Genomic DNA, 12,063 nt, shown 5'->3' on the forward strand with positions numbered 1-12,063 from the left:
TCCAATCCATTAGGCAAACAAGATGAAAAAGTATTTCCTACTTCGCTGAAAAAATACCAGGACTGAGTATAAAGCGTGCCTTAAAAAAAAAAAAAGAGAAAAGAAGTTAAGTGTGACCATTTATAATGGTTTTTTTTTTCCACTGGCTCTGACAGCCTTCCAGGCATCCTGACTGTGCAGGGAGGGACCTGATGCTTTAAAGAGTTCTAACAATTTCTTGCTTTTTGGCCCATCTGGGTGTTGCAGGAACAGTAATGAGTCAGATTAGCTGGAAAGCAACAGATTTGCTTCCCTCCCTCCTAACCCCCTCCCAACCCCATTTCACTGAACCAAGCCTAAATAGTTTGCTGCTTTTCTTTTTCCCCTTCCTTTTTCCTGCCAGGTCAGTAGAGAATGTGTTTCATGACATGCTTTTTTTAACCTACAACACGATTTTTGAAAAAAGATCCTCCCAGAGTTTCCCTTTCTCTCTGGCTGACTTCTCTGACAGTTTTGGAATACTAAAAATCCAAAGGAAAAAGGTTTCTTCAACAGTTTTGATCACTTCTAGTACCAGCAACCATTTCTGGTGGGGTGACAGGAGCAATGGAAGAGCAGCCTTGTGACCTGACTGGAAGCTCCTTGGGAAGAGACAATCCAGTCAGAAGATGAACCTGCTGAAGACAAAAGGATGACCCCCAAACACCAGTTGTCTTTCTACTAAATTTTAATTTATTTCCTTTTTTTTTTTTTGACAAAGACATCTAAATTATACACTGAGTAACAACATGACCAGATATTGCAAATATCCCTTTTTGGTGAAATACAAAAAGGGAACATAAAAGAAAGAGCTTGCGTGGACCTGGCCGGCCCAGGGAATGCAACAGCCGCCATCTTTTGCTTGTGGAGAAGAGTGAGCATGTTGGAGTGGGCTGGTCTCATCCCAGCACATTTCATAAAAAGAGTCTGGGGGACCAGTTATAGTTTTGACAGAGAGAAGTCATTAATGTGCAAGAAACATCATAGGTAGTGGGAAAAATGGGAGAAGGTTGCAAGACGCTTTGGCAAGCATTCTCCAGGGGCAGGAGAGACATTCTCCAGGGACGCTGCGGTGGAGGACACAGCCACAGCTGGGGGAGGACATGAATCCCCACACCCCACTCATGGTCAGAGCAGGGCCTTGGACTCAGGTTTTCTGACATGCCTTTGGAGAATTTCACTTCTCCAGCACCTCTCCCCTCCAGGGAACGAATGGGGCAGGAGCAGGAGAAGATTCTTTCATCTGTCGCAAAGGTAGAACCAGATTTAACGACGTGAAAGTGAAGCACGGGAAGGGAATTAACCCCTGTGACAAACATCCCGAGGTCTGCCTGTCACTCGGAGCCTTTAAATCATGGCTGGGTTTCTTCCCACCACAGGGGCTCCGGCTCAGCCCTGAGTCACCACGGCGGGGTGGGGCTGTGTTACGCGGGAGGTCAGGACAGAGGAACACAGCGGTCCCTCCTGGCTTTAAAACTCCAGGAATGGATGCGACGTGTGGCAGAGCTCCACCCATACCAGTGAGCCGCCTGGCTCCCCCAGCCTCACTTCAAGGGAGGGTGAAGCTGGCAGCGCTGGAAGGACGGAGCCCTGGTGCGCCGCTGCCAGCAGAGGGGCCGGGGCTGCGTTGATCGCGGGCAGGCGTTTCTGGCTGGCCCCAGACAGTTGTCCAGGTGGTTTTCAGCCAGGTGCTGCCCAGGGAGGGCAGAGAGCCCTGGAGAGGCCATAGCAGATGTAGATACATTCAGATAAGGAGCAGCAAGTGAACAGAACCTCAAATCCTTATACATTTTCACCAGGTTGCACAGAGAAACGTTTACAACACAATGAACATTTACAGCCATCACTGTAGGATGATATACTTAAGACATGGTCATTTTAACTCCCCACCTCCATCCTCCCAGCACAGCTCACTCTATCACGGTCTTCCTCTCTTACCACCTGGCACGAGAAAACCAAATTAACTACTGGGTTACAGGTGACATTCTGGCAGGTACAGATGCAAGCAACCAATAAGTGTGTCTACAAGTAAACATAATAAATGAGCCAGCAAATGTTTCTGGATCCTGAGTTCAATAAGGCAATTTTTCCTTCCCAACTAAAGTGATAGGAAAATTACTACATATTTATTTTACACACATTTCCAAGTTTAACCAACATGAGACTTAAAAAAAACCACATTACCCTCCTGGATTCTTTTCAGCCCCAGGAAGCCAACTGTGGCACTGGTGGGGTGTAACAGACTAAGTCTGCCACTGCTAAAAGAGTGGGGAGCGGGACAGCACCAACTCAAGTCCCCTGCAAGTGTGAAAGATCAATGCCTGAGCTCCAAAGGGTGCCCTGCCCTGCCTGGGCCAGAGGAGAGATACCCAAGCATTTCCCTCTACATCTGGTAAGCAATGTGGGCAAATCCAAAGCTTGGGGACTATCTGTCACAAAGCTCTGCCACTCAGCCAGCACAAGCCTGCTCACAGGAAAGGGTTGTAATTCTTTACATTGCTTGCATCAGGCAAATGCATTATTTGCAAGGAAAAGGTGATGCTGGGATGAATTTCTCCTCCTTGGACTGACCCAGGAACATGCCATACTCAAATTTGCAGCGTTCCTGATAAGCCTGCGCAGCTGGGGAGTTACCGAGCAAGCTGCATTTAAATGAACATCTCATCTTATGACTCCTTACTCAATCCATGCAAAGCCAGAGCTGTGTCACTTTGTCATTAGCGATTGCTTAACAGCTCACTTGAGCCCGCTCTTCCCCCCCACCCCGCTCCCCAGTCGTCTGTTTTTTAAAGCAAGGCTCTGCTACTCCGGCATGCGTGTCCTGCCTCCCTGCTGGAGACAGATGCACTAGGAGGGTGCTGACTCACGGACACAGGCAGATTAAAGTTGGATTGCTAAAGCAGTTGCTGTCCCAGCTGTCCCTGTGCCCCCAGCCACAGCAAAGACAGCTGAACTACACAAGGATCATCCCTGAACTGCTACTGTACATCCTGATGTATGGGGGGACCTGGAATGAGCCCCAGATGATTTTAATATGCCAAGCTGTAACACATAGACAGCCGGGGGCTGCTCCACGTACAGTGCAGATGTTTGTGCCGTGAGGTGGAGATGTCCAGGGGAAGGGAGGAAAAAAGAGCTGGGAGCTCCAGGGGTGTCAGCCGTCTGCCTGGGTCCATGAGTCAACTCGCTGACGCGTGGTAAAGCCACATGCTTTAGTACATGCAGCCTTCCCCATCGTGCGCGACCGCCCGTCTCCAGGAGGTGGAAGGGGTAGTGCAGTCCCCAGTCATTCTCTGGCCTTTCGCAGGCAGGCAGCAAACAAAGCTGGCAAGCAGGGCAGTGGGATTATTTTACCATCTGTGCATTAGAAACTGGCCCAGGAGTCACCAAGCTCGCTCCATGCAGGACATGGCTACTTTGGCGTGCTAATCGCTGCCGCTCCCTTGTCAGTCTGGGGCTAGATTTGAATTGGGGAGGAGGAGGTGGAAATCACATTCTCTTTTTCAGCAACTGTGTCCTTTTAAAGGGAAGCCGGCCTGGGGAAGAATGAATGAATGCTCGTTTTACAGAGCACTTCCCATCTGCCGTTCACCAGGATCCTCACCCTCCACCCGGGCAATCCACAGCCAGCACCAGGCTGGGGGACCTCAGGCACTGGACAGCCAGCCTGCCATGGGGCAGTCCCCTAAGTCCCTGGAAGAGCCAGGCAAGGAATGCTGAGGTGGTGGGGTAGAATACATTTTGCACATTTCAAAGAAGGAAACCTGGGACCTGATATCTCATTCTAGAAAGTAATCATGGACTTAATTGCATTTTCCTGCAGAGTTGCCTTAACATCAAGGGAAAATCAACAGGGATTGTTCAACATCAAGACTAATCTCACATATGGAACTTATTGAACGGAGGAACAACATTTTTGCTGGCTCAAGGTGAAATGCTGGGCTAAATTCTCCTTCAGCTGCGAGAAAAGCCCTAGGCACGCTCATCCTGCATTATTCCAGCTGTAAAGAGCTTCAATTATACACATATAACCCTTCTCTCCCTTCTACAGCGGTGTCGCAATGCAACAGTGCCTCGTTATCATCAAACTCCTCTTTTATGGCTATAGGAATATGTGGAAGTCTTCTACCCTTGTTACACAAATGACTCCTTAGCAGCTTTATTTTAAGAAACTACCCACAATTGGTAACACAACTGCATTTTATCTGTCACTGAGGGGAAGCTGTGACTGATGCCCGAGCGTGTCCTCAGCAACCGCGCCTATTAGGGCAGCTCCTATGCATCTAAGCCACTACAGTAACTCACCACTCCCTCTGCTCCACAATGAATCAGTCTTGCTTCTGCTTACAAACCTGCTTGCTAATCAGACATTTAATACTACTTATGCATAGGGAGGAAATATGTAATTCCTTTATTGGGATAAAAAAAATGATACTAAAGAGCAGGTCAAGTTCCAAATCCAGCAGTAGGTTTAAACCAATGTTGCTCCCTTTTCTCTCTCTCTCTTTTTTTTTTTCCTTTTAACAGCTGTAGCTGTGCACAGATGGAAAAACATTTGGTCAGAAAGCAGCAAATTAGTGTTTTCAGGCTAGAATTCTGCTCCCACCGCTCCTCCATTTCCATGCAGCTCAGAACGCTTTACTTCTTCTTAGTACTGACATTTTTGCACACCCAGTTCATGCCGTCCTTCAGACAGAGAAAGATAATGTTAGTCAAGCGACAGGAGGAGGAATCCCCCAAGCCCACCCCACCACCATTCTGCAAGCATCATGTTCTGCCTCCTCATTGGCCCCCTGCCTGCCCTTCTGTCCCCAAAACCACTGTGGTTTAAAAAAAATAAGTGCTTCCTTGCTTGGTAGATGTTGTCACACAGACATTATTAAATCTTTCATCTGACCATAAGAAAGTATCATCATCTCATCACATCACTTTGTGTAGGTCCTAAGAGGAAGGATCACTTTGCAGTCAAGGTATGTCAGTGGCAGATGAAGGCCCTGTTCCAGGTTTGGCTACAGATGATTTGTGTAATCTGGGGCAAGCCGTCTTATCTTTGAGACTGGATTTTAGGACACTGTTTGTTATACAGTCAGTACCCTGTTAAGAAAACAGCTCTAATTCTCTGTTCATCTGCAAGCCTTGAAATCCAGATCCATGAAAGTCACTGCAATAACCAGACCTGAACCCTGCTCCCTGTTCCTCAGGGCCCCCACAGAAAATGGGCCCTCAGGGATCCCACAGGGCTTCACTGAGAAGCTATGTGGTCATGTTTTAAGAGGCTGATATACTCCTTAAGGTATCTTTGTAAAAATGTGTGGTGACCTCTCTGGCCAGTGCAAGAAGGACAGCAGCACTTGTGCTGTGAATACCTGATTTGTGAGTTTATTGCCGAGATCCCAGAATGGGATATGCCATTGAAAGCCAAAGCAACACTTCATCTCCTCCTGCCACTTACCCATTAGGAGATGCGCACAATGGAGTGCAAGATGCACAGTCTCCTCATATTTGTGTCCCAGCAAATCCCTTACCTCTATCCTGTCTACAAGGTAACTCTGCAGATAGGGAGGCTGAAGGCAAAAGGTAGGGTTTTGGGGATGGGAGAGAAGCAGCACATCTTTGTGTTTGGAAGTCAGGCAACTATTACCTCAGAGTTCAGAGTTGAGGGATTTCACTGCATTATGTTCAGTGGTCATTTTTGTATAACTACCACAACAACTTTAATTAGACCCTTAGAAAGTCAGAGCTTTTGGGCAAATGTCACTGGTAGCCCCATTGTAGCAGTGTTGCTGATTTCCTTTTCCCTTGTTCCCAGACTGCCAAAAGGCTGCCAAGGACCTCAGCTTCCCCAAGGACAGCTAGCCCAAGGCAGAGTACAGCAAGCCCTTTGGGTGAGCCCTCACTGCTGTGCCTCTGTGTCATCCCTCAGCCACAAAGGTGGTGGCCATGTCAGAGGGGAGCTAAAGAGTTAAGAGAGAAGAGAGGGAGTCCTCAGGGCTTAATCAGAAGCAGAGAGGTTCTCACTTGAAAATACCAATTCACCTTGATAACTGCGCTATGTGACACTCCTTATCTGAAGGGGAGCAGCAACTTTTGAAATCAGCCTTTGTTGCTGTGTTAAATAAAGAATAAGTGAGCCCAGTTTGTGCTGGGGTGCACATGAGGCCTACACTAATAACACTTCTAACTCTAACCTTGGGGAGGGTTGGTGCCTCCAGTTTCATTTATTTATCTCCCCAGCAGAGATCAGTGTAAAACAAATTGTCTGAAATCCTCTGAGCAAATGGGAAAAGATGAGTGGTAGATTCATCTTAAGGCCTGGTAGCTTTGTGTCTTCCCCTTTCAATAACACTGATAACCTAGGTGTAAAACATGTAATGCCTTAAGCAATCAATAGGATGGTTTAGAGCTTATCACTTTAGAGAGAGAGGGAGCCAGTGATTCCCAGCATGAGGAATGCCAGGGCTTAACAATGGGGCTGGAAGGAGAGGTGTCAAGCCTTTGACTTGATTGTGTGCTTTAGAAATCTGCATGATTGCCTGTAAAGAGTAAAAATAAATAAATAACTAAAAATGCTCCCACAATGATTTCAGCTTCCCCTGCCTTGGAAGCAATAATCACATTTGCACACATCATGGCATACAAGGCAAGCAGAGCTCCTCATTCATTTTGAATGTAGGTTTATTTGCTGAACCAGAACAGCTGAGACAGCTTAAAGTAATAAATATCAGCTGACACCCTCTGCTATTCAGCACAGTAATCCCAGAAACAATACATCACTGCAAAACAACAAACACGCATCCTATCTTCTACCTAATCTGACCACAACCTGAATTCACAGTGATTAAAACACTGCCTGCTGCCACTGGGGAGCTCTGCAAGGAGAAAGGCAGACCATTGCAGCACCAGCGCAGCGAGGGTCATAAAGCAGAGTTTATGATGGGATTTACCATGGCTGGGAGCTTGGCTGCATGAAGCATTTAACGAGGGCAAGAGAATGACATAGCAAAATGCAAGAGGAAAGGTGAACTCCAAACACGCTTGAAATACGTAAGTAGGTCACCAAACTTTTAAAGCAGGAATAGATTTTAACAACTCTCTTCTGGCATGAGTTAATTGACAGCAAAAATCACATTTAATTGTAAATATCCCCCTGCCTGACAGTGATAAAGGGAAAATTAACATGTTCAGCTGTATCAGAAAGGTGTATGTGAGATGCCTTCCTCAGCTATATATGCAGATTCTGGTGCAACTTTTTTTTTGGGGGGGGGGGGGGGGGGGTGGTTGTTCTGCTGTGTCCCCAGATGCTTTGGAGAATACCAAATGCAATGGAAAGCAAAAAAAACCTAAAAGGTACAGTTGCAGTTTTTCTACCTATGGTGTGAAGCAGGACAGAGCATTGGCAAGATAAAGAAATCCAGGGAAGCTGCAACAAACACAAAGAGTTGCTATGGGAAAGGCACATGGGAAGGAGGAAACAGTGCTTGAAAGAGTCAAGTCCTCAAGGAGTCAACTGTTGTCATCCTTTGTCCCTGCACACTCTGTCCCTATATCTGCATGTTTAAAAGATGGTTCTGTGAAGAAAGTGTAATCCCTACAGTAACATTTAGATCTTGATAGATGTCCTTGTGCTGCTTTGTTGAGACACAGAGACATTGGCAGGTACTCTGAGGACTGAGGCGGATACAATATTAGTATTCCAGCCTCAAGTCAACCCTGGGAAAACTTAGCCAGGGAAAGATTTCAGATCTTTCAGCTTTGCCTCTCTTAGCTCCTTAACAAGCAGCTAGTAAACTTTACCAAAGCAGAGAGAGAACCCCAGGGAAGAGGATAATGCTCCTTGCAGAGAAATGCTGCTCACACAACCCCGCCTTGCTGCAGTCCCATCTGCTATTGTGCCAAGGGAGTTGTACTCCAACGCCCTTTGGGAAAGTACTGGTAGAGCCTTCCCTGGGAGAAATAAAAAGTCCTGCTTAAGATTAGCCCACTGCTTGCTTATTCTCTGCATTATCAGCTTTGTGGCTATGGGAGTGAAGTAATCTGACTTCAAACACAGCGAACAAGTCCTTTCCACCCCATAAAAAGCCTCACGATTTCTGCTCCCCTGCAAGCCTGGGATCAGGCAAGGCCACAAACTTGTGACCCCTAATGTGACCTTAAGGACAGAAAAGCTTAATCCTTTCATGTAATCCTCTGTCTGCCATAACAAATTGGGTCAGCAAGTGCAAAATTCTCAATCTCTAGCATTTTTGGTATGCGTTATTTTAACTGTTACTTTCTTCTCCCTCTGCACAGCCAGGACTGTGCCTTCATTATCTGTCATTTCCTCGCACCTCCAGTGATCATACAGGCTGGCTCTTACAGGCTTCTGCCAGTACATTATCCATTGGTTTTTGCCTGGGTGAAAGCTTATTTTCTTGTCCACTGAGACCTTGTATCCCTATAGACTCCCTCCTTACCCTACTTAAAAATCAGAAGACACTGCCCTGTAATCTGGAAACATGGTTGCTTTTCCTCAACATGCACAGGCTCTGCCTATCCCAGAGAGTTGCAGTCATCAAAACTGGTTTTAAATCATATTTACAAATAGCTCCAGAACCTTGTTAAGATGTGGGAGAACCCCATCCAGCCTTTCCTGGCTAAGACTAAACTAAGCTCTGCAGATACCACACTGGTATGTGGTACCCACCAGGGATGGTCCTGCTCTGAATCTTGACCTTATGAAAGTGTTGAATTGCAGCATAGACATAACTTAGGTCTTGGGCTTCATTCTCAACTAGGTTGAAACAGCCAGGGAAGAGACAGAGGCTCAGCCCTTCCCACAGTCCTTTGGGCCAGATGGGCTCTGGCATAAATTGGAAAAGTTTAGTGGCTACTCTCAGTTTCACTGGCTTTTAATGGTCTCCAGAGGGTCATTATGTTTGGGAGACTCTGGACACAATATGCTGCATCATCATTCTGGAGGACAGCTCCTAGGGGCAGGCTGAACTCCCGCTGCCTTGATTGGAGAATCTTGCTTCAGACAACAAACAAGCTGCAGAGCACACATCGGTCCCAAGCCTTGAGTCATATTTAATATCACACCCTGGCCCCTAAATAACACCTCAGCAAGAGAGGAGGCAGGAAAGCAGAGGGGTCCTGTTTACTTTCACACCAGCCCTGGCTGGCCAGGGTGGAATGTACACAGCTTTTGCACACCAAGGGCTACAATTTGAGATCTGGTCACAAATACCCCACGAGAGCCTACGTGGCACCAGAGAGAGGCTGTGAGGCAACAGTTCCCTTGTGTTCCTCTGCTGTCATCAGTAATCACCTCCCTCACTTGCTGAGGTCTCGGTGTAGGCTGGTCAGTACTCCATTCCAGCAGCAGAGCCCAGCTGGCTGTGGCAAGGAGAAAAGGCTTTCCTGCTTTTTAACTGGGGCTGAGGATAAGATCAGACCCAAGCAGACATTTTGCTTGAAAAAGCCTCGATGGCACCATGAAGTCTGATTAACAAGACAAGTGCTGCCCACAGTTACAGTCAGGAGGTAATGAAGTCTTCAGCTGGCATAACAGGGGCTGCCAGCTGGCATCTAGAGACACTACATGGAGTTTCCAGTTAACCCAGTCACCTCTCTTCTGAGCCTGCTCAGGACACTGCTAGGCCCCTTTTCCAGAGTCTCTAATGGTTAATTTAAAAAGAGAAGATGACTATATGGATTCCCCCCTTAATTAACAGTTTTATTAAATAACCCATTTCAAATAATAGTTAAATTCTCTAAATTTATATCATTCTATTAACCATAATCTAATCTCATTAACCTTGAAATCCCCAGTCTTAACTACCCAGTTCTATACACGATGGTGCTAGCTGCTAAACTAATTAAATGACCTTCAAACTATTTCTCCTTCATGTATCAGCATTATTTATCTTTGCTCATTGCTCTTCTTCCAAGCTATCACAAACATCTTCCCATATGAACTCTGTTCTTCCATGTGCTCAGCACAAGACATGCCACCACTCTTCCTTCCAAGATCCATCAGCAATGTCTCCAATTCTACTCCAGCTAATACATTCCATCACCTGCAATAGCTGGCATGCCTTGGCTTTCATTCTGAACACCTGATGCTTCCCCATCTCCATTTATTTTGCTGCCACTCATTGTCATTTCTCAACAAGGTCCTTAAAGCAGTGACCTGAGATTTAACCACATGGAGAGCTCCTGTTCTGAACCTCTGGTACCTGTGGCCCTGGTGTACCACAATCCTCAAAAACAGCTTTCCTAATCTCACTCTTTAAACAAGTTCTTCGATTCTTCTAAAGTTTGACCTCTCCTTAACATTCCAAGACTGAAGACACCATTTTTTCTAGGCTGATCTGGGTTTAGTTTAAAAGCCATCTCCCCAAACATTTTGTTCCGTTTGCAAGGAAAGGGAGTGCTTGACATTCTTGCTGTCTGATTTGACAGAGCTGAAGTTATGGGTGAAGAGAAATGTAGGGGCTCTTCTTCTATAAGCTATAGAGAGTTTGAAACCTTCCTGACTTTTCTGCAATAATCACTTATGGAATAAGCTGCAGTATTTAGGGCAATGAGACCAACTACAACAAAGCAGGATGTTATCTGGCCTGCATCTAAACTAATCTGACTAGATAAGCACGATGAACAAAATACATAGGCCTGCAAATACTTTTATTTAGTTCTGGTCTTCTGTTTTCTGGAAATGAATGCAGAAGCAGATTTCATTTCCCTGGCAGAGGATATTGGGCTGAGTATTTTGCACTACTGGATGACTAGGGATGTGCTGTGCTTCAGGGAGGAGGCACAGTAAGAAGGTGCTGTCAGTGGAGAAGTGTGCAGCCCACTCCAGGGAGCCCACAAATCTGCCTGAGAAGGAAGCGTATTTCAAAGCTCAAGAACAGAAAGTGACACTTTGTATCGTTTACTTCTTCCACATCCAACACCTCTGAATCTCTGAATTTCATCTGTCTCTTTACTGCCCCTTTGCAGCTGGAGAGCTTCCTTGGACTTCCAAAACCTAGAAGGGCCCGAAGGGGGTAGGAAGGTGACCTATGTTTGCCTGAAACCCTGTCAACCGCAGCCTCGTTTTCCTGGTCAGATCTCTTTGGACTGGAAACTTAGAGCAGAGATTAGCGCTGAAGCCCTTTACAACACTGGCTACAGTGTAGCTGAATTTGTAGCTTAGCTAACTACAGGCCCTTCAGAGAACACCACCTACTACATTCAGGTCTCAAAATCAGGTTGAGAATTTTAAATCAGAACTGCTGTACTAGGTCAGACCAATGGTTCATCCAGACCAGCATCCTCTTTCTGGATGCCAGGGGAAAGACCGTGTAGGAACAGGATTTGCCTTACTCTGTTCTTCACTCCCAGTTCATGGCCCAAGCTGTTCCTCAGTCAAAAGCTGCCTGCAGATCACTTGTCAGTGATTGCTTGCACATCCCTTCTTCAGAAATTCATTTAAGTATTTTTCTGATACCATTTTTTTTTCTGATACCTTTGGTCTCCCCAGCATCCTGTGCCAATGAGATCCAGAATTTAATTATGCCCCTTGCAAAGAAGCACTTATTTTTATTTTTTTTTAAACCATTTTCTGATTATTTCATTAGGAACACTCTTCCTCTAGCAATGTAAAAATAGCATACGGTCTATCTGATATTTTTATATCTTATTTTATAAATCCTGAAGATGTTCCCACTCTCTGTCCTCACTCTTACAAACTGCTAGTCCTAATTTATTATCCCTGTATACAGATACCACTCTGTGCTGCTGATCACTCCTGACAGAGGATACTCAAATCTCTCCTAATTCTAAGTAGATATGTGGACCATATTTGTTTTTGATTAGGGTAGTTAAGAGCCTAGAAGAGGCTACCTAGAGAGGATGTGGAATTTACATGCTTAGAGATACTTATAACTTGACTGGAAAAGACTCTCAGCAACCTCCTCTAGACTCACAGCTATCCCTGCTTTAAACTGAAGCTGGCCTGAAGATCTTCTGAAGACCCTTCTACCTAATTTTTTGTTGGACTTTATGATTCTACTATTACTA

At 45.8% G+C, this 12,063-nt stretch overlaps 1 protein-coding gene across 2 annotated transcripts in view; it reads right to left on the minus strand.

Moving 5' to 3' along the window:
* Window positions 1-700: 700 nt before the first annotated feature.
* The window catches only part of ARL3 (ADP ribosylation factor like GTPase 3), a 30,432-nt gene continuing 19,069 nt past the window's right edge, over window positions 701-12,063 (minus strand). The window contains exon 6 of one of the 2 annotated variants that reach the window (XM_041415568.1): window positions 701-1,732. In XM_041415568.1, the coding sequence (XP_041271502.1) occupies window positions 1,568-1,732 (165 nt within the window). In that variant the 3' untranslated portion in view covers window positions 701-1,567. Of the gene's footprint in view, window positions 1,733-4,535; window positions 4,705-12,063 lie in introns of those variants that run through there. The other variant, XM_041415569.1, reaches the window with a different exon arrangement.

This window comes from Onychostruthus taczanowskii, unplaced genomic scaffold, assembly GCF_017590055.1.
Source record: "Onychostruthus taczanowskii isolate IOZ18803 unplaced genomic scaffold, ASM1759005v1 scaffold5, whole genome shotgun sequence".
NCBI classification, from domain to species: domain Eukaryota; kingdom Metazoa; phylum Chordata; class Aves; order Passeriformes; family Passeridae; genus Onychostruthus; species Onychostruthus taczanowskii.